Source organism: Ursus arctos, unplaced genomic scaffold (assembly GCF_023065955.2).
Source record: "Ursus arctos isolate Adak ecotype North America unplaced genomic scaffold, UrsArc2.0 scaffold_14, whole genome shotgun sequence".
Classification (NCBI taxonomy): Eukaryota; Metazoa; Chordata; class Mammalia; order Carnivora; family Ursidae; genus Ursus; species Ursus arctos.
Genome location: NW_026622808.1, coordinates 26169420 through 26190820, shown reverse-complemented (window position 1 = coordinate 26190820; position 21401 = coordinate 26169420). Strand labels below are relative to the sequence as shown.

The following is a 21401-nucleotide window of genomic DNA, read 5'->3' as shown; positions in this document are numbered from 1 at the left end:
AGGAAGATTCGTGATTGCCTACACTGGGAGAAGTGGGAAGTGGGGGTGAGTGCCAAAATGTACAGGGCTTATCTTTGGTGAAAATATTTTAAAATTGATTATGGTGATGGTTGCACAACTATGTGAATATACCAGAAATCATTGGATTGTATATTTTAAATGGGTGAATCATATGGTATGTGAATTACATCTCAGTAAACTGTTATTAAAAAAATAACAAAATGAAGGGGTGCCTGGGTGGTGCAGTTGGTTAAGCATCTGACTCTTGTTTTTGGCTCAGGTCCTGATCTCAGGGTCATGAGATCAAGCCCCACATCAGGTTCCACACTCAGCATGGAGTCTGCTTAAGATTCTCCCTCCCTCTTCCTCTGTCCCTCCATCCCCCCTAACCCCGTGCTCGCTCTCACTCTCTCTCTAATAAATAAGTAAATCTTTTTAAAAATGAAAAGATGGGCACCTGGGTGGCACAGCAGTTGAGCGTCTGCCTTTGGCTCAGGGCGTGATCCCAGTGTTATGGGATCAAGCCCCACATCAGGCTCCTCTGCTATGAGCCTGCTTCTTCCTCTCCCCCTCCCCCTGCTTGTGTTCCCTCTCTCGCTGGCTGTCTCTATCTCTGTCGAATAAATAAATAAAATCTTTAAAAAACAAACAAACAAATAAATACATACATACATACATACATAAATACATAAATAAATAAATAAAAATGAAAAGAAAAACCAAAATGAAATCACTGGGACAGGTGTGCAAAGGGCTGTCCTTGGTCCTGAAGTATGCTTGTTTTCATACACTTGTCACAGTCTGTCATTTTCTTGTTTATTTGTGTATGGTTACTGCCTTTCTTCCCATCAACACGTAAATTCCAGAGGAGCAAGACCTTGTCTATTTTGTTGACCACTGTATTCATAGTGTCTAGTCCACAAGTGGCGCATAGTAGGCACTCAGTAAATATTTCCAGATTAATTAATTAACTAATCAATCACTAAGGCCATCTCTACCTTACCCAACTGAAGCATAAGCCTACAAAGCCCAGAGTGACAAAGTCAGCAGCTTATTATTAAGGACCTACTATGTGCTACAAATTTGCCATTTACAATGTCTCTTATTCTTTCTATACCCACTTAGACTATAAATTCCAAGGAACTGAAACTTCGTCTGTTGCTCACCACCATATTCCCAGTAGCTAGCATAGTATCAGGCACATAGTAGGGACACCAAATATCTGATGAATGAATGAATGAACCAGGACAGTGATTATCTTATTCATTCATTCAACAAATATTCGCTGAGCATCTACTGTGTGCCAGGGCAGTGTGGCATGATTTTATTTTTTTTCTTTTTTAAAGCAAAAAGTGCTATTTATTTAGAGCACAAGCAAAGGGGAGGGGCAGAAGGAGAGGGACAGACAGAATATTAAGCAGGCTCCACAAGCACAGAGCCCAACATGGGGCTTGATTGCACGACCCTGAGATTATGACCCAAAACAAAATCAAGAGTTGGAAACTTAACCAATTGAGCCACCCAAGCACCCGGCATCATTTTATTCTTAAAATACCTCTCAGAGGATCAAGGATTGTCATCCTTGTTTTACAAAAAAGGACACTGAGGCTCAGAAAGTGGGGAGACACTTTCCAAAGGCCAAACTACTCTTCATGGAGCAATGAGGGAAACTAGCACTTATTGAACACCTACTGTATGCAAAACCATCAACTGACATTATCTCAATACTCACAAAAGGGCTATGGGAAAGGAATTGGGATTCCACTTTCAGATAAGGGGATAGGGTCAGAGAGGTGATGTTTGTTTTCAGAAACACACAGCACGTCAATGGCAGAGCACCAACAGCCCAGGCATGCCTAACACCTGAGAGTTTCCTTTCTTCTCCCACCACCTTGCCCTAGAGCAACGGGCTCTATCTTCCCCAGGGAGGCCACACTTACTCCTGGCAGTTGCTGTTGTAGCTGAAGACACATTTCTGAAGACTGTCCAAGGTCATGAGGCTGACATGTTCAAACATGTCAAGGGAGACCACTGAGCCCTGTGCCAGGCGCCACCATTTACTCTGGAAGAGAAAGAGACATACAACAAAATGACATGGAGACTGCAGACTTAAGCCAGGCTGACAACAACCTCACTGCCTGCTCACTACAAGCCCACTTTCTAGGGTAAAGGAAGTGAAGCTTCCTGACATCACCCAGCTTACCCATGAGTCGGAGCCTGGACCAGTCTCACTCCCAGGACACCCTCTTCCCAAGAAACCTTGCAACTCACGTGCATGATGTCAGTGCACTGGTTGAAGATCTTCATGTAAGGCTTCAGGATGTCGAAGTGGAAGGCAGGTGTCAGCAGGCGGCGATGCCGGCTCCATTTATCACCTTTGCTCAGCAGCAGTCCATCACCTGGGCCCAGAAGACTGAGATTAGAGGCCTTTCCTGTTACTCTGAAACACTATAAGAAACCCCATCCCCCACCCCCTCTTCCCTGAAGCCCCAGCCCAACTCACCCAGTCCCACACTCACCCAACCAAGGTTTCAGGAAACCATAGAAAAGGTCATCCTTGGGGGCGATGGCAGCTGTGGAGAGGGAAGAGGTGATGATGACTCAAAACAAAGTTCTGACGCTTGGCCTTTCCTTATGACCTCCTGGGCCTCCTCTCTGAGCTCTGACTTCCACGTCACCCCTGCAGTCCATCCTCTGTACCTGCCCCAGAAAGATCCTTAAAACACGCTGATCTGAACATGAGCCTCCCCTGCTCAGATACCTCCCATGGCTCCCTATCACCCTGGTAAGAAAGTTCAAGCTCAGTCTAGCACTGAAGGCCCTGCCCCATCATGCCCACCTATGCCTCTCCTATCTCACTCATCAACATACACCAAATTATCCCACATGCTGGCCCTACTTCCAAACCTTTGTCCGGGCTGTGCTCTCCATCTAGGACAGCCCTCTTCACCCTAATCACCCCTCTTTTCTGCCAACTCAGGCCATCTGAATTATACCTCCTGTGCTCTCAGTCTCCAGTCTGCTCTGCACTCTGGTCTAGGTCTTATCAGATGCTAGATCTCACCGTGTCCCTTCCTACTCACACCTATTAGCCACAACCACCAGCTGCTCAGACTATTTTCAAAGCCTTGAATGATCTACCCCAGTCCAGACCTCTCTTAAAATACCTCTGGCCTCCATGGAGGATATTTTACATGCTCTATCTGCTAACATCACAAAACTTTCTCATCTCCTTGAAAAAGTCACATTCTCTCTCTGTTCCAGGTCTTTCTACTACATGCCTTCTCTGCCTCAAACATTCTTCCCTCACCCTTCGAGTCTCTGCTTGGATGTTATCCCTCCTCCACCAGTCCCTCTAGATTTTATCCACCCAGTTACAGGCCCCTTGAGAGGAGAGACCATGTTGATCACTGATATACTGTGCTAAATAATGTGGTTTTTTTAGAGAGGGAGAGAGGAAGGAGGACAAGAGGGAGAGGGAGGGACAATCTTTTTTCCTTAAAGATTTTATTTATGTATTTGAGAGACAGAGCAGGGGGAGGAGCAGAGGAAGAGGGACAAGTGGACTCCGCACTGAGCACAGAGCCTGACACGGGGCTCGATCTCACAACTCTGAGATCATAACCTGAGCTAAAGTCAAGAGTCAGACAATCAACCAGATAAGCCACCCAGGCGCCCCGGAAGAGAAAGAATCTTAAGCAGCCTCCACACCCAGCACGGAGCCCAACATGGGTTTCAATCTCACAACTCTGACATCATGACCTGAGCCAAAATCAAGAGTCCAACACTTAACCAACAGAGCCACCCAGGCACCCCTAGTGCTAAATAAATTTTTTATTGAATGAACCAACCAAAGGATGAATGAATGCAAAAATGGATGGATGAATAGATGAACGGGTGAGTGAATGAATTCCCTTTCTATGTGTTGAGCAGACTTGGGACAGAATGGGCTGGGGCCCAGGAAGGAAGTACTTGAAACTCAAGTGATGTCACTTTTATCTGATATGTGACTCAGCCACCTACACACACGCTACCTAGGAATTGGCCAATTGTGCACACAGTCATCTGTCTACTCATCCTCCTATTCAGAACATCTCTTCTATCACCTTCCTGTACCCAACCCATGATGGGCAATGCTGGGGACCAGAGATGGCTCAACTCCACACCCTGCCTGGAGGAACTCCGGGTGGGGTAAGAAAGGGAAGCGGAGGCATGCTGTGCAATTATCAAGAAGATAGAAAGTGTGCCAGAAGCGAAGGGAGGCACAGAGAAAGGGCTGCTGGAAGTCAAGGCAGGCTTCCAGGAAGAGGCAGCATTGGAGAAGAAGGTGGAAGTCTAGTCACTCCTTTACTTTCTGGGATCTGGACTCCAGGCTAGGCCCCTTGAGGGTCTTTTTGATATACAGACCTCAATGGCTGTCCTGCTCAGACACATCCCCTCATTCCTTAACGCCCCCAGGGTAAAACGCAAGCTCACTTGCTTTGCACACAGGTGCTCTGAGTTCAGTTCCAGTCGCATTGCCTACTCCTTCCCACACATCATCTTCCCTCCAGACACCCCAAGTCACCTGAATTCCCCTGGCACTTTCACACAACTGCACCTTTGCCCTGGTAGAGCCCTCCACCTGAGACTTCTCATCTGGCAAACTCCAAACATCCTTCAAGGCCCAGCCTCACCAACACCGCCTCCAAGAAGTCTTCTCCAAACCCCTCCCCAGCTAAACCCTTGCTCTTCCATTCTTGGGTCTCTGCTCCACTCCAACTCTGACCACTTGATTCCAGGAGAGTCTGTGTCCTGGCTGCCTTTCCCACCAGTCTCCCCTTCAGTAAAAAGGGGATGGTAACATCAACCCTGAAGGAGGTCATATAAGAAAAGGCCCCACCCAGTGCCCAGCAGGAAGGTCCATATCACTGTGGTTGAGAGCTTGGCCTCTGGGTGGGCCAGGTCTGGGTTCAAATCCCAGTCCTACCACTAACTCCGTGTGTAAACTTGGGCATGTTAGCCCTCTGTCTCTCTGTTTCCTCCTCTGCCAGAGGAGAAGTAGAGCAATCCTGCCTGCCTCGTGACATCTCTACAAAAACTCAATGAGCTAATACATTCTTGGCACATGGCAGGTGTTCATTAAATATTTGTACACATAAATGAATAATTAACCAACTGCTGGCTACTTTTATAACTATGATTATAATTATTGTCCACTGGTGTCAAGAACTTGTGAGATGAATATCTGTGTCTCCAGCCCTCAGCAAGCCCTTACTAGTGAAAAATAAATGCCTAGCCATCATGGAAAGCAGTTTGGTGGTTCCTTAAAAAGTTAAAGGTAGAATTCCCATATGGCCCTGCATTCCTACTCCTCGGTATCTACCCAGGAGAAATGAAAACATGCATCCACACTGAAACTTGAGCATTCATGTTCATAGCATCATTCATAACAACACAAAGGTAGAAACAACCCAAATGTCTGTCAATGGAGGAGTGGATAAACCAATGTGGTATATCCATATATCCAGACAATGGAATATTACTCAGGCTTAAAAAGGAATAAGGTCCTGGTCATCTCTACACTGTGTATGAACCTTGGGAACATTTTGCTGAGTGAAAGAAGTCGCAAAAGGCCACATTGTGTAGAATTCCTTTCCTATGATATATTCAGAACAGGCAAAGCCATAGAGATAGAAAGGAGATTGGGGGGATGTACCAGGAGATGAGGGGAGAGGAGAAGGGGAAATAATTACTTAATGGGTTCAGGCTGTTTTATGAAGCTATGAAAATTTTTGAAACTAGAGAAAGCTGAGTGAACAATCAAAATACCTTACAGTTTAAAACTGTGCGCTTTAAAATGGTTAATTATATGTTGTGTAAATTTCAACTCCGTACAAAATGAACATAGAAAGACAAGCTATAATTAGATGCCTATATATCATGTTTCGTCCTCTATAAATCATTTTCAACTCCTTTCGCCCATTAATGCTCTCTATCCCAATTGCCCAACATAAGATGAAGAAACAGAGGCCCACGAGGAGACGTGCCTTTCTCAGGCTCCATGGGCTATGTGGGCTTGGGTCCCGAGCAGCAAGTTCCCCAGGTGTGGCCCTGTGGAGGCCCCAGTGGGGAATGGGATCCACAGCTTGGGGCCAAGCCTGTCTTTCCTGACTCACAGCCTCACCCTTCTCAACCAGAGCCCCCCATCCTGCCCCTCCAGTGGGGGACTCAGTGGATGTCCTGCCCGTCCTGTGGGAGTGGAGGGGAGAGGAGAGGAGAGGCAGAGACCTGAGCATCTACTGTGCCCTGAGGCCACACTGAGGGCTCCACTCCCTATTCTACTTGGGGTCTCACAACCATGGAGGACAGTACTCAGGAAACTGGGGCTCTTAGGAGTAGGGGGATGGAGGAGGGGTGAGGGGAGAAGGGGAAAGAAAGAAAAACAGGATATGAGAAAGGCAGGAGAGAACAAACCCTCATGAGTGCCTACCCACATCATCTGGAGCCTTCACAACCACCCCATTTTACAGAGCAGAAACTGAGGCCCTGTGAGGCTGCACGAATTTCTCGGTCACACAGCAAGTATGGCTTCAGCCATGATCCACACCCAGCCTGCCTAAGTCCTAGCCCAGGGCTCTTCCCACAAGTTGGTGCCCATCCCTCAGAAGAGTCACCTTTCCCAGGGTCTAGGTTCCCCACTTGTGCACTGGGGTTGGCATCCCCTCACAAACGTAGTAATGGTGGGAGGGCATAGCAGGGGAAGGGAAGGATGGTAGCCCCTTCCTCTTCCATGGCTCCAGGGTGGCAGCCTTGATGATGGTCTCTAGACACAGCTTTGTAGAGGCCCAAACTGGGGCCAGACACCTAAAAATCCTAGAGCTTTTTCATTCCTCCCTCCTCTCTCAAATGCCCCTGATGCCTCTGGTGGTGCCCAGTTACATGCAAGGCCACACTGCAGATCCAGACTCCTATGAGGGAGACAGGGCTGGATGCAGACACACTCAGCCTAAGAGGGTTAGGACCGAGAATGGAAAAGCCCAGAGGAGAAAGCTATGATCTCTCTGGAGGGTCAGCCCCAGGTCTTCCTGGAGAAAGGGTCATTGGATCTGGGTGTTGAAAGTTGAACAAGAGCTTGCCAAGCACACCTTGGAGTCCTACACCTTGGAAGAGGTGTGGACTGCAGAAGGGAGAAGCAATCCTTCTACATCTCCTCTTCCACCAATCAGGGGCAACCCAGGTGAAGCAGGGAGAGCTGCAGTGGGAACGTCAGAACCCAAATGGTGGTCTGCCATGGCTTAGAATTAAGCAGCAAACACTTAACAAAATCCTGGGCCACCAATTGCCTATCCGAACATGTTTGGCTCTGACTTCCAGGTGGGTAGACATCGTCTCAAAGTTCTTGGGACTCTTAGATATTGTCCACCTTTCCCCATGCTATTCCCCCTACCTGTATTACCATGGCTGCTTTGGTGAACTCCTATTCATCCTTCAAATCCTTACTCAAATGGCCCTTCCCCCTGATAGCCGATGTGCCTAGGAGCCCAGGTGAGCTCTGGGAGTTAAGGGGTTACCCATCACTCAAAGGCCCAGCCCACCTACCCGATGCACCCACTAGGGGCTTAATGTAGTCAGGGTGAACCAGAACCAACAGCGGCAGGACAGGTCCGATCCACACCAGAATCACATGGTGCATGTTGTCCAGCACCTTCTTCTCATCTTGCAGGCCCCTCTCATTTGGAAGATACTGCAGGGGGCGGGAAGGAAAGATAGTGAGGAGGATCCCAGCTCCAGATTCCCCCAGCCTTTCCCTCCCCGCACCTCCCCTGCCCTCCAAACGAGTCCAGGAGAGCTGAAGGATTGGCTGTATGAAGGCTGCACCCTGCTGAGCCTCCCTTCCCTCATCTGAGAAGTGGGGAAGACTCAACTCTCTGAGGGCAGTTGAAAAAATTCATGAATGAACAAAATGAGAGAGCCTGGCACAAGAGCCTGACACATAGCCGGTGTTCAAGAAATAAAAAACAGTAAGCACAATCCTAATGATTGACATTTATTGAGTACTTGCTCTGTTAGGAATAAAATATTACTAGTATTGTTATCTTTAACATGTACACGGGCTTGCAGTGGTAGGCACTGCGGTGGGCATTTTTCATATACTCATACCTTCAACCCACACAAGTATTCTGTGACATTGTTGCTACTATTTTCCCCATTTTACTTGGTTCAGAAAGGTCAAATGACTTGTCTGAAGCTACAGGTGAGTAAGTGATTGTCTTGGTTTGGGCTTCCCCAGAAGCAGGTCTTGCAGCAAGGGCTCTAGGGCAAGTGGTTCATTTGGAAGGGGATCCCCAAAAAATGGGCAGGGGGCTAAGAAAAGTGAGACAGGGAGGGAAGGCAGTCAGTAAAGGGGGGTTGCCAAGGGAGTTATGGCCAGGGGCAGCTCAGTGCTCAGTCTTCCTGGGGACCTCTGGGGGGCACATATATCAAAGCCAACCCAGCAGAGGATGAGTGAGCTAGGGTGTTATACATCAACTCCTACAGTCCCATAGTTACTGGCTGAGGGTCACTCCTGGGGCATTAACTCTCAAGCTCACAGTGCATGGTGCCAGAGAAAGCCCTAGAATGCAGGTGCTTGCAGCTGGAGGTCAGGCCATCACATCCAGGAAAGGGCCAAAAGGATCCGGGCAGGCACTGGCATCATCTGCACAATGGCAAAGCTAGGATTTGAACACAGGACACCCAGCTCCAAAACACCTGCTCTTAACAAAAAAAAGGCAGAAGTATTTCAGGCCCAGTGTCAGAAGGATCTGAGCTCAAATCTGCTCTCGGCAGCCATGTGACCTTGGGCAAGTCATTTAACTTCTCTGAGTTCCAAAGATCAAATCCACAATATTGGGAAGATCCATCCCTATTCCACAGGCTGTGAGAATTAGGGGAGACCTCAGATATTAAGGGACCTAACCCCTTGCCTGGCCAAATGCAAGGCCCAGCAATTGCCAATCGAATGAATAAATGAAAGAGTGAACAAGCCAACAAATGACTTCTCTCTGGCTCCTGTGTCTCCTTCTCAGTCGGGTTCAGCCCTGCACCTGTCCACACCCAAGGGAAACCATGGCCTCACCCAGAACTCATGGCCCCAGGAGGCAGGCTGGGCCCACGGGGTCAAGTTTGGACTTCAGAACCGGCCCTGGCCAACTGTCTGGGGCATGAGAGCCTGGCTACTACCTCTAGAACCACCCGTAAAGCCAGATGGCTTCTCAGAGTAAGAGTACTGGATATGGGGAATGACAAGTGAGTAGAAGTTCATCTAACTGCGAAGGGTATTTGGGGCAGGGGTACAGTTCCAGCAAAGCACAAGGAGGTGGGAAGTCAGAACCTGGTTATAGGAACGAGAAGTCATTCTGCAGGACTAGACATGAGCAGGGTGAGAGTTAGAGTCTAAAGGGGCTTAAACACTACCTGAGAAGCTGAGACTTTTTCCAGACAGCAGTGGGGAGCCATGGAGGGTGTGTGAGTAGAGGAGGGATGTGGTTGGTCTCAAGAATCCTCCTGGAGCCAGGATGGGGGATGGACTGAATGCAGGAGCCCAGGGAGGAGGCTGGACCATGGTCCAGGAGGAGAAGATGAGGCCCGAGCAGGGGTGGGAGGTGAAAGGGAGGGAGGGCTGGCCCCAGGGGAGTCATTCCTAAAGACACATAAAATATTCTTTGAGCTATTGAGCGGAAATGTGTCTCCTGCTTCCTCCTTCTGGGACACTCACTCCAAGTAGTATCCCAAATATCTCTAGAATCCCCTGATACTTCCAGTCTCTGCAGGACCTGGGAGCTGAGCACACCCGCCACTGCGTGGCAGGCTCAGTGCCAAGCATGCCACAGACATGACTTTAAGAACTGTCAAAACAATCTCATGAGGTTATTAGGAAGAATCATCATCCTCACACTGCAGATGGGGAAACTGAGGCACAGTAGGTGAAGTCGTTTGCTCAAGGTCACATGGCAGGAGAGGGTAGAGATGGGCATCAAGCACACACTGATGACCACTGCCCTTGAACTTCAAAGTCCACCTCTGCACTGGCATGAGGCCTGAACCAGGAAGCTTTCCACAACTGTCCCTCAGAGTCCTTTAGGCCTGGAAGGGGGGACCAGATGAGTGCCATGGGCAGTGAGGAGCTGGAATGGAGGACCCTAAAGGCCTCAGGGTCCTCAGGAGTCTGGCTTTCTTCTGACATCTAAAGCTCTTTTAGAAAAGTTCAGGTTTCATCATCCAGAAACAAGAGGCTGCAGAGGGCAGAGGGCACAGAGCTAAGAGCAGGGACTCTGGAGCCAGATGGCCTGGGTTTGAACTCCAGCTCTGCCACCAAAGAGCTGTGTGACCGAGGATCAGCTACGCAACCTCTCTGTGCCATAATAGTCTGAGGAGTAAAATGGGGGTAGTCATGGGAACTACCTCCTAGGACTGTCAAGAGGACTGAGTTGGTATTTTTAAAGCACCTGATCTAGTGCTTAGCACCTGTATGCGAGGTGAGAGATGAAAGACAAGGGAAGAGAATGAGAGAGAGGGTGCAAACACACTGGGGGTGGGGCATATCAACAACACTGACAGGAGCCCCCCCACACACACACACCGCCCTGGGATCATAGAACCTGACAACTTTCACAGGCGCTGGTACCTGTTGCTATGGCAATAGCCTGAAATTATAGAGAAAACCTTACAGTCATCTCTGCCTCATCCCAGCTGTGTGACCTCAGGTAAACTGCTTGCCCTCTCTGAGCCTCAATCACATTCTTATCCTGTAAAATGCATCTGTTCATGCCTCCAACCAGATTCTTGGGGGATGTCAGAAGCCATCAGGTCCATCATGCTTACTGACTACCTGGGACATGCCCAGCCCACCTGCCCAGCCACACACACACCATGCCTAGGTGGCCCAGCAGCCAGTTGCGCCGGGGTGGCTGGGGGAAGCAGCTCAGGCGGCGGCAGGTGATGTAGAAGCTCCAGCAGAGCCTCAGGAACTGCATCAGCAGGCGGAAGAGGAAGAAGAGCAGGGAGAGGAGAAGCACAGACATGGCATACAGGCGGAAGGTGGTCTTCTCCACGCCCAGGAGGTGCAGCAGGTGTTCTGTGACGGGCAGCATCCTGGGGGGACACACAGGACGGGGGGTCAGTGCAAGTAGGAACCCCCTCCGGCCATGCATGCACCAAACACAGGATGACCTGTGGAGTCAGGCAGAGTGTACCTGGCACACAGTAGGTGCTCAATACACAGAGGTCCCAGACACCAAGGATACCCCTCAAACTTCCCCCAGCAGTGACCTTCAGCTAGCTGGCCAGATGGATGCACCAGTGCCCTGTCCACATGCCCTAAGCCTTGACTTTGCAGGGCATCCCTCCAGACTTCTCTGCCCATGTGTAGATGGCCAGAGTGTTGGAAAATTTAAACACACACACACATACACACACACACACACACACACACACACACACACACCCATGTTGAAAGCAGCTCTTAACAGAGGACTGATAAATACTGCTGGCTAGATACCTTCTCCCCTGGGGTGCAATGACCCTGAGATGCGGGCTCCACACATGCCACCAGGCTTCCCCAGTGGGATTAAACACCAGCTGCCCGCCATTGAAACTTTCTCTATTAGCTGCCTCCCTTCTCCTGTCTCCACTCTTTTTCTTCTTTATTTAATTGAGATGAGATTCACCCAACATAAAATGAACCATTTGAAAGAACAGTTGACCTTTGAACAATGCAGGAGTTAGGGGTGCCAACCTCCCCACACAGTCAGAATTCTGTATAACTTTTGATTCCCCAAAATCTTAACTACTAATAGCCTACTATTGACTGAAAGCCTTACTGATAACATAAAGTCAATTAACACATATTGTGTATATGTATTATATACTGTATTCTTATAGTAAAGTCAGCTGGAGAAAAGGAAATATTGAAAAAAATCATAAGAAAGAGAAAATCCACGCACGGGGCTGCACTGTAAAAATTCTGCATATAAGTGGACCCATGCAGGTCGAACCCGTGTTGTTCAAAGGTCAACATGTGTACAATTAGCTAGTATCTATCACATCCACAGTATCATGCAACCACCACCTCCATCTAGCTCCCAATTTTTTTCATTGCCCCGAAAGGAAATCCCATCCCAATTAGCAGTCATTCCCCATTCCCCTATACCTTCAACCCCTGGCAACCACTAATCTGCTTGCTTGCTTGCTCTCTCTCTCTTCCTTTCAAGTAGGCTCCATGCCTACTGGAGCTGAGACCAAGAGTCGGATGCTTACCTGACTGAGCCACCCAAGCGCCCCTAATCTGCTTTCTGCCTCTATGGATATTTTACTTCATATCAATGGGATCATATACTAGGTGACCTTTTGTGTCTGGCTTCTTTCACCCAGCATGATGTGTTCAAGGTTCATCCCCGTCATAGTGTGTATACGAACTTCATTTCTTGTACTCCTGGGTAATATTCCATTGTAAGGGTGTATCACAATTGGTTTATCCGTTTATCTGTCGATGAACATCTGAGATGCTCCCACCTCTGCCTGTTGTGAAATGTGCAGCTATGAACATGCATGCACAGGTACTTGTCGGAGTCCCTGCTTTCAATTCTTTGGGGTTCCCTTCCTTTTTCCTTACTGGTATGTTCTGTGATCACTTCCCAAATAAGCTTCTTGCACTCCAGTCCTTGCCTGGAGATCAGCTCTTGAAGGAACCCAAAGCAGGTAGGTAACAATAATATTAATAACACAGTGACCAGGGATGGAGCATTGCCGCGTGCCGTGCTCCACACTCAGGGATGTGCATGCCTCATTTTATGGAGTCTTAAAGTGGTCCTTGGACTTAAGTGTTACATTCTCTCCATTTTCTGGACAACTGAATCTCAGTTCCTCTAACTCAAGGGAGATGGGAGCTGGCAGAGGCCCCCTGAAACCCCACCAAAGGCCAAACTCCATCACTTTGGGGGCTCACAGATCTCAGACGATACCAAGGAGACTCCTGGAAATGGATGGGTCCTTCCCTCATCTCTCCTCTCCACTCAGTCCAACCAGTCAAGGATTCCCTCTGTGTCCCACCTCCTGGGGCAACATAGCTAAAGGAACCCTACACTCCAGGTCCTCGCCTGAGTCCCCAGTCCCCACCCACGGTTCCCTCCATTAAGGGCTCAGACTCACTGGCTCTTTCATCAGCCAATGTCCAACTACATCCTCCATACAGAAGATGTGAAGTTTCTATGGGTTACTGAACCCTGGGAAAACAGCTGGGTGGGTTATCCCCAAATCTGGAGAGCCCCTTTGGGATGGTGTGACTTACGTTATAAGTCATGCAGTTGACATGATCACTCATTAGGATGGCTACTTATCATGAGAGGAAATAACAAGAGTTGGCAAGCATGCAGAGAAACCTTGAACCCTTCTGCATTGCTAGTGGGAATGTAAAATGTTGCCACTTTGCTGTGGAAAACAGTATGGTAGTTCGTCAAAATATTAAACACAGAATCACCATATGATCCAGCAATCCCACTTCTGGGTAGATCCCCGAAAGAAGTGAAAGCAGGGACTCAAACAGATATTTGCACCCCCATGTTCATGGCAGCATTAGTCACAATCGCCAAAAGGTGGAAACAAGCCAAGTGCCCATCAGCAGATGAACAGAGAGACAAAATGTGGTCCATCCATACAGGGGAATATTATTCAGCCCTAAAAAGGAAATTCTGACACCTGGTACAACATGGATGAACCTCGAGGACATTATGTTAAGTGAGATAAGAGACACATAAAACAAATGCTATGTGATCCCACTTGTAAGAGGTCCCTAGAGGAGTCAGATTCAGAAACAGGAAGTAGATGGTGGGCACAAGGGGCTGGGGGAGGGGAACAGGGTGGGGGAGTTAGTGTTTAACAGGGCAGAGTTTTAACTGAAGAAGATGAAAACTTCCTGGAGATGGACCGTGGTGATGGCTGCACAACAGGGTAAATGCACTTAATACCACTGAATTGTACACTTAAAATGGTTAAGATGATAAATGTTATGCATATTTTACCACAATTTAAAATCTTTTTTCTAAATTGTTAAAAATATTTATTTATTTATTTATTTATTTATTTATTTATTTATTTATTTATTGGCAGGGGAAGGGCACTGGGAGAGGGGAGAAAGAATCCCAAGAAGACTCTGCCTTGAGCATAGAGCCCGATGCGGGGCCCGATCCCACAACCCTGAGATCATGACCTGAACTGAAACCAAGAGTTGGACACTTAACTGACTGAGCCACCCAGGCACCCCAAAAAATATCTTTTTAAAAAAGACGGACTACCTGGTGTAGGCAATATGCCCTCTGGAAGGCCAGGTAGGGGTGGGGATGGGGAGAAAATAACCTCCCAAAATGAAGCACAGAGAACTCCAAGTCACAAGTCCCAGGCAGAAGGCTGTGGGCAGCTCCAGGTGACACACTCACCAGGGGGTAGCTGTGGATATTTGTTTCTTTACCAATTTAACGATGGGTAGTGATTCTCCCCCAGCAACGCAAGGGAAGGCAGCCAGTGATTAGGATTCAGAATTGTGACCTTCCTCTAAATGCTCTCCCATGCCAGGCCTCTCACCACGTGCACCTGCATTTCTTCATCCAGTTGGCAAATCATGTTTGAACCCCTCCTATGTGTGTGACTCTGTTCTGGCCATGGGAATGTAACGGCGAGCAGGACACACATGGTCCCAGCCCTTAAGACAGGTGGTCACCAAGAGGCATGATAGAACACCACGTAAACACTATGTGTCCTGAAGGAGGTACAACGGGGATGGGGGTAGCTGAATATGGGCCCCCCAAAGATATCAGGTCTCTGGAACCTGGGAGGGAGACCTTCTATGGCAAAGTCTTTGCAGATGGGACTAAGTTAAGGGTCTAGAGATAAGAAGAATAGTCTGGATTGTCTTGGTTGGTCCCAGCTGGAATCACAGATGTCCTTACAAGAGAGGGGCAGAGGAATGGGGGTGCCTGGTGCCTGGGTGGCTCAGTTGGTTAAGCATCCAACTCTTGATTTTGGCTCAGGTCCTGATCTCAGGGTCATGAGATCAAGCCTCACATTGGGCTCCACGCTCAGCAGGGAGTCTGCTTGAGATTCTCTCCCTCTCCCTCTGCCCCTCCCCCTACTCGTGCTGGCTAGGTCTCTCTCTAAAACAAAAAGAGAGAGAGGGAGAGGCAGAGGCAGAGGGAGATTTGATACCCTGAAGAGGAGAAGCCTATGTAAAGATGGAGGCAGACACTGGAGAGATGTGGCCACAAGCCAAGGAACACTGGAGCCCCCAGAAGCTGGAAGAGGCAGGAAACAGATTCCTCCCTAGAACCTTCAGAGGGAGCACGGCGCCGCAGGCACCTGGATTTCAGACTTCTGAGCTCTAGAACTATGAGATAATAAATGTGTATTGTTTTAAGCCACCCAGTTCATGGTAAATTGTTACAGCAGCCACAGGAAATTCATACACAGAGTAAGAGGATACAGACCAGTCCTTTTAGATAAGGTGGTCCAGGAGGGTTTCTGGGGAGGGCTAGCTGGGCAGACACCTGAGTGAAGAACCTAAATGAAAGGGGCTTCCTTATTAAATGCACACGTGTGCGGGCGCACACATATAACTGTGTTCTATCTAATCCTGACTCCACTGACTGGCTGTGAGGCCTGGGCCACAGTTTCCCTATCTGAAACTGGAGGTGACTGTAAAAGATGATTCTGGGATCCACCCCAGTGTGACCTTTTCCTGTGTGTGGCCCAGGGTCAGGGGGTGTCAGCATTTTGGCAGGCCCAAGACATCTGGGTCATCTCTAACCCCTGGGCAACCTGGCTTCAGTCTGGCTGCCATCGCAACCACCACAGTCACCTTCATGAAGGTCTGTCACTCCCCTGCTCTAATGTCCTCCATGGCTCCCCACTGCCCTCAGTCTGGCACACAAACCCCTTCAGGAGCTGACCCCTGCCCATCCCACTTCTCAGGATGTTTTGGACCCCACCCCTTCACCCAATTTGTAAATGTTGGAGACCCTTAGGGCTGGTCCTGAGTCATCCCTTCCTCTCCCTCTGTGTATACACCCTGGGGATCTCACCCCCTCCCATGGTTTTTGTGACCTTGTCTCTGAGGTGCCTCTCATGTCTCAACGACGCTCCTGATAGGTCCAGCCACCTCCTGGATGTCCCCCCGGGGCATATGCCAGACCCTCATATTCACCTCACCTCCTTCCTCCCTCTCTCCCCACATTCAATCTGTTGTCAGGTCCTGCCAGTAGTCTATCCTAAATATCTTTCATACCCATTCACTTTTCTCCATCCCATCATCCCAACCCATGTCAGGCCACCAGGGCAGTAGCCTCCTCCCACTGGTCTCCCTAGTTCCCTCCTGTCCCCCCAAACAGTCCACTTTCCACCCAGCAGCCAAAGGGCTCTTCCTAAAATTAAATCAGATCACAACCTTCCCCTGTTCAAAATCCTCCCATGGCTCCCCATTACAGTCTGAACGCAATTCAGATTCCTTTTCATGCACTACAACGCCCAGTGCGCCTGGCCCCTGTGGGACCCCTCCAACCCTCTCCCACCGCTCTCCCCCTTGCTCACACAACTCCAGCCACGCTGGTCACAGGCCAAGTTCATTCGCCCTTCAGAGCCTTTGCACATGCTGTTCCCTCTACCTGACATACTTTCCCCAGCTCTGCCCATGAGGGCTCTTCCTCACCCCCCAGGCCCACCTCTGTCGGACAGTCTGTTTTTGCCACAATCAGCCACCCACTTATTGAGCACTGTCTGTGTGCAGTGGCTCTCTGGGTCATTTCCTTCATCCTCCCAGTAGCCCCTAGAGGCAGCAGGAGGGGGGGTCCTCTGAGTGGAGTCACAGCAAGAACCTCTACCCCCACCCAGAAAAATCCCAGCTGATATCCTGACAAAGGAAATGTCCTCCCAAAAAAATTGAAATGGGGGAGGGGGGTCTGCAACAAGAGAAAGCACCAGCTCTGAAAGAAGGGAGCCTGCTCCAGTGGGTGGGTCCCTCCAGGGAGGGGAGTTCTGAAGTACCTTGCCCAACCCCCTGTGCCAGACGTGGGCTGAGGCTTTTCCCAGGACAGACTCTGCTCCGAGCAGAAAAAGCACACGGTATAGATCCCCAACTGGCTGTCGCCCTGACAGCCTCCATCTTCTCATCTATAAGATGGTAATAATAGAAAGAAGTCCATCTGATGCTCACGGGAGGAGCTTAATGAACTGGAGAAGTTAAGTCCTCTACTTTCTGTAGCTGGGTTCCTCTTGCCCCTCTCCAAACAAGAGTACTCCTGCCAAGCCTCCCCACCAAAAAAAAAAAAAAAAGTGCTACAAAAAGTTTTGAGGTGGTGCAGCCGCTTTGAGAAACAGATTGGCAGTTCCTCAGAAAGTTAAACATAGAATTGGCAGTTCCAAGGGGCGCCTGGGGGGCTCAGTCAGTTAAGCATCTGCCTTCGGCTCAGGTCATGATGTCGGGGTCCTGGGACCGAGTCCCGCAGTGGGCTCCCTGCTCAGTGGGGAGTCTGCTTCTCCCTCTCCCTCTGCCCCTCCCCCCTGCTCGTGCTCTCTCTCTCTCTCTCAAATAAATAAAACCTTAAAAATATGTATTGGCAGTTCCTCTCCTAGGTATATAGTCAAGAGAATGGAAAATGTACTCTGATACTTGCATATGAATATGCATAGCCACAGTATCCAGAATAGCCAAAGGTGGAAACAACCCAGAGGTCCATCAATGAATGAATGGATGAGTATCAGGCAGTATATTTGTTCAATGGAGTATTACTCAGCCATGAAAAGGAGTGAAGTCCTGATATACGATACAATGTAAATGAACCTCAAAAACATTATGCTGAGCGAAAGTAGCCAGATACAAAAGGCTTATAGTGTCTGATCCCATTTATATGAACTGTCCAGAACAAGCAAATCCAGGGGGACAGCAAGCAGACTGGTGGCTGGCAGGGGCTGGGGGGAGGAAGGGAGTGACTGCTGACAGGGTTGGGAACTCCTTTTGGGGAGATGAGGCGATGGTTGCACAGTTCTGTGAATGTGCTAAATGCCACTGAATTCTTCATTTTTAAATAGTTATTTTATATTAGATAAACTTTGCTTCAATATTTAAAAATGAAAAACAAAACAAAAAACCATTTTGAGGACCCACGAGAAATTTATCCTGATGGTTCCCTCTGGAAGGGGCCTGGAAAAACTGGGAGCAGAAGTGGAAGGGAATCTTTACTTTCTCTGTCCATCTTTGGGGATTTTTAAAAAATTTCTCTAACATGAGCACATACTGCCCATTCAAAAATGTTTTAATTAAATACAAAGATGAATCAGTTGACTGTACAACCCAAAGAATGAACTCTAATGTAAACTATGAACTTCAGTTAATCATAATGTGTTTACATTGGTTCATCAATTGTAAGAAACATGTCACCCTAGGGGTGCCTGGGTGGCTCAGTTGGTTAAGCATCCAACTCTTGATTTCGGCTCAGGTCACAATCTTGGGGTTGTGGGACTGAGCCCTGCATCGGGCTCTGTGCTCAGCACAGAGTCTGCTTGAGATTCTCTCTCTCCCTCTACTCCTACCCCTCCATTTTCTCTCTCTCTCTCTCTCTAAAATAAATTAATGAACAAACAAATAAATTTTTTTAAAAAGAGGGGCTCCTGGGTGGCACAGCGGTTAAGCGTCTGCCTTCAGCTCAGGGCGTGATCCCGGCGTTGTGGGATCGAGCCCCACATCAGGCTCTTCCGCTATGAGCCTGCTTCTTCCTCTCCCACTCCCCCTGCTTGTGTTCCCTCTCTCGCTGACTGTTTCTATCTCTGTCGAATAAATAAATAAAATCTTTAAAAAAAAATTTTTTTTAAAGAAACATATCCCCCTAATGGAAGATGTTAACGGTAAGGGAAGTTGTGGGGAGTTGAGGGGTGTTTTGGAACTCTATACTTTCTGCACAATTTTTCTGTAAACCTAAAACTGCTCTAAAATATAACATCTATTTAAAAGTTAATTCGTTGAGGGGCACCCAGCCGGCTCAGTCGGTAGAGCGTGTGACCCTTGATCTCAGGGTCGTGATTTTGAGCCCCACATTGAGTGTAGAGATTACTTAAAAAGATTTTTTAAAACTTTTAAAAAAAAGGTAATTAGTTGAAATTAATGAAAAATGAATGAAGATGCTTCAGTTGGGAGAGGATGTTCTGGGGGCTCGGACAGCTGTTTTCTTTCTTGACATGGGTGCTGTGACCTGGGTGGGTTCAATTTGCAAAAACTCCTGAACTGCTCAGTTACGGAAGGTACACTTTCCTGTACCTATATTGTGCTTCAACTTAAAAAATTGAAAATGAGGGGCACCTGGGTGGCTCAGTCGTTAAGCGTCTGCCTTCGGCTCAGGGCGTGATCCTGGAGCCCTGGGATCGAGCCCCACATCAGGCTCCTCCACTGGGAGCCTGCCTCTTCCTCTCCCACTCCCCCTGCTTGTGTTCCCTCTCTTGCTGGCTGTCTCTCTCTCTGTCGAATAAATAAATAAAATCTTTTTAAAAAATGAAAAATGAAAGGTTGCTTTGGGACTGCATCATCTTTTAAAATGTGCATTTTTGACTCAAGCAAGCCTGGATTCATTCACAGCCCTGCCCCTCCCCAAGCAAACAGCCTTGAGTAGAGTCTAGTCCTCGCCCCCAGCCTCTGTTTGCCAATCTGTGAAATGGGTTAATAACAGCAGGTGCCACCTCTTCAGGTTGTTTGGGACACTTCAGTGAGATGAGGTTTGGCAGGCAGCATGCAAATTTTAGCCATTATTCTTATTTCCATTATTACTCTTATATTGGAGGGAGAGAAATTCAGAGCTGACACTCTCAGGATGCTCCGAGAGGCTGGCAAACCCGCTCCTCTGGTGCATCAGACACCAAGCAAGGACACCCAGTGGCCCCACCCTGGCAGAAGCAGCCCCACCTGTCCTGCTACGGCTGGTATTATCTGAAAACCGAGGTGCCAGCAACTGGCTAAGTGGCCCACGCCCATGGAGCGCTGGTTTGTCAGGTTAGTCCGGCCACCTGTCAGGGACTTGTCCTACAAGGTGTGTGGGCTCCTGAGAAGGAATGCGGGACACAACAGTGCCGCCCCCCCACACCCCGCCAGAAACCACACATAGCTGCTTCTCCTTGAACCGCAGGTCTTGGAGCCCACCAGCAGCCTGGCAGCCAAGCACCCAACACTGGCTCCACTGCCCCACATCCTAGCCCTGCCCTGCACTCACTCTGGAAGCCTGTAGTCGAGACAGCCTATCCCCATCCCTGCTTGTGGCACCCCCTTTCTATGCCAAAGGGCTGTCTGACCCCAGTAACTCCCAAACTGCCAGGCCCTAGAAGTCTGAGCTGACAGGGGGCTTACTCCAAATTTCTGGGGTTCTGAGAAAGGACTTCAAGGGGCATTTCTAAGGGCAGAGCCAAGTTGGCAAATGGAGATGGGAAGGAGAGTCTCACCACAGCTTTGGGCATGTTGTAGGCTTTTGCCTGCAGCTTCCTTGGCCCAAAGGAGATCCTGACAGGAAAAGAAGTTAAAAACAAACAAACAAACAAACCACCAGTAATCTAGATCATTCCAGAACTGCAATTGTCTCTGCCCACCGTCTCAACCAATTGTGGCCACACTTGGACATAAGCCTCAGAAAGGATTCCATAAAGCTCTGCCTCTTAGCTGTGTGACCTCAGGTGAGTGTCTGCACCTCTCTGAGCCTCAATTTCCTCATACGTAAGACAGGAACTATATTACCCACTTCACAGGGCTCTGATGACAATGCCACGTTTTTAGTGTGCTCAGCTTGGGGCTTGGCACACAGCAAGCCGTTGATCAAAGGTGCCTCTCATTGCTGTTGAGGCTGCCACCATATTCGTTACTGTTGTCCAGCCGTCTGGGATTTGGAGAATGGAGCCCAAGGTTTGCCAGGGAGGAGGGATGGGGTCCCCTTCTCTGTCCACAGAGTCATCCAAGCCCCTCTGTGGTTACCAACCCAGGTCACCGCTGGACACCAGCCCAGAGCTAATGTTACCTATCAGAAACCCAAGCTGGGCTCTACAGACAGACTGGGGCCATCGGAAAATGCACAGGATTTTGGGGTCAGACAGGACTGGTTTGTTCAAATCCCAGCTCCCCCACTGTCTCCCTCTCTCCTTCCCACCACCAGCCTGAGACTCCCCAGCTGCCAGGCCTCAGCCACCAGGCATGGTCTGGGCTGGCCAGCCACCCCCCCCCCTCCCCCGGCAACCGTCCAAGCAGAGAGGGCGAGGCCCTGGGACTCCAAGGAGCATGTATCTCTCCAGTATCCAACAAAAACATCAGCTAGTACCAACTACAGCACTTCACACAACCCTCACTGCCAACTCTGGGGGCCCAGGATGGC

General features: G+C 49.0%; 1 protein-coding gene across 10 annotated transcripts in view; it reads right to left on the bottom strand.

Moving 5' to 3' along the window:
* Positions 1-21401, bottom strand: part of LOC113248705 (ultra-long-chain fatty acid omega-hydroxylase) — a 52395-nt gene that overhangs the window by 8784 nt on the left and 22210 nt on the right. For 8 of the 10 annotated variants that reach the window (XM_048227094.1, XM_044380735.3, XM_048227093.2 and 5 more), the window contains 5 exons: positions 10893-11115; positions 7582-7726; positions 2520-2573; positions 2272-2399; positions 1941-2062 (listed from right to left, as the gene is read on the bottom strand). In XM_048227094.1, the coding sequence (XP_048083051.1) occupies positions 1941-2062; positions 2272-2399; positions 2520-2573; positions 7582-7726; positions 10893-11114 (671 nt within the window). In that variant the 5' untranslated portion in view covers position 11115. Of the gene's footprint in view, positions 1-1940; positions 2063-2271; positions 2400-2519; positions 2574-7581; positions 7727-8573; positions 9789-10892; positions 11116-20484; positions 21147-21401 lie in introns of those variants that run through there. The other 2 variants (XM_026490309.4, XM_044380739.3) reach the window with 2 other exon arrangements.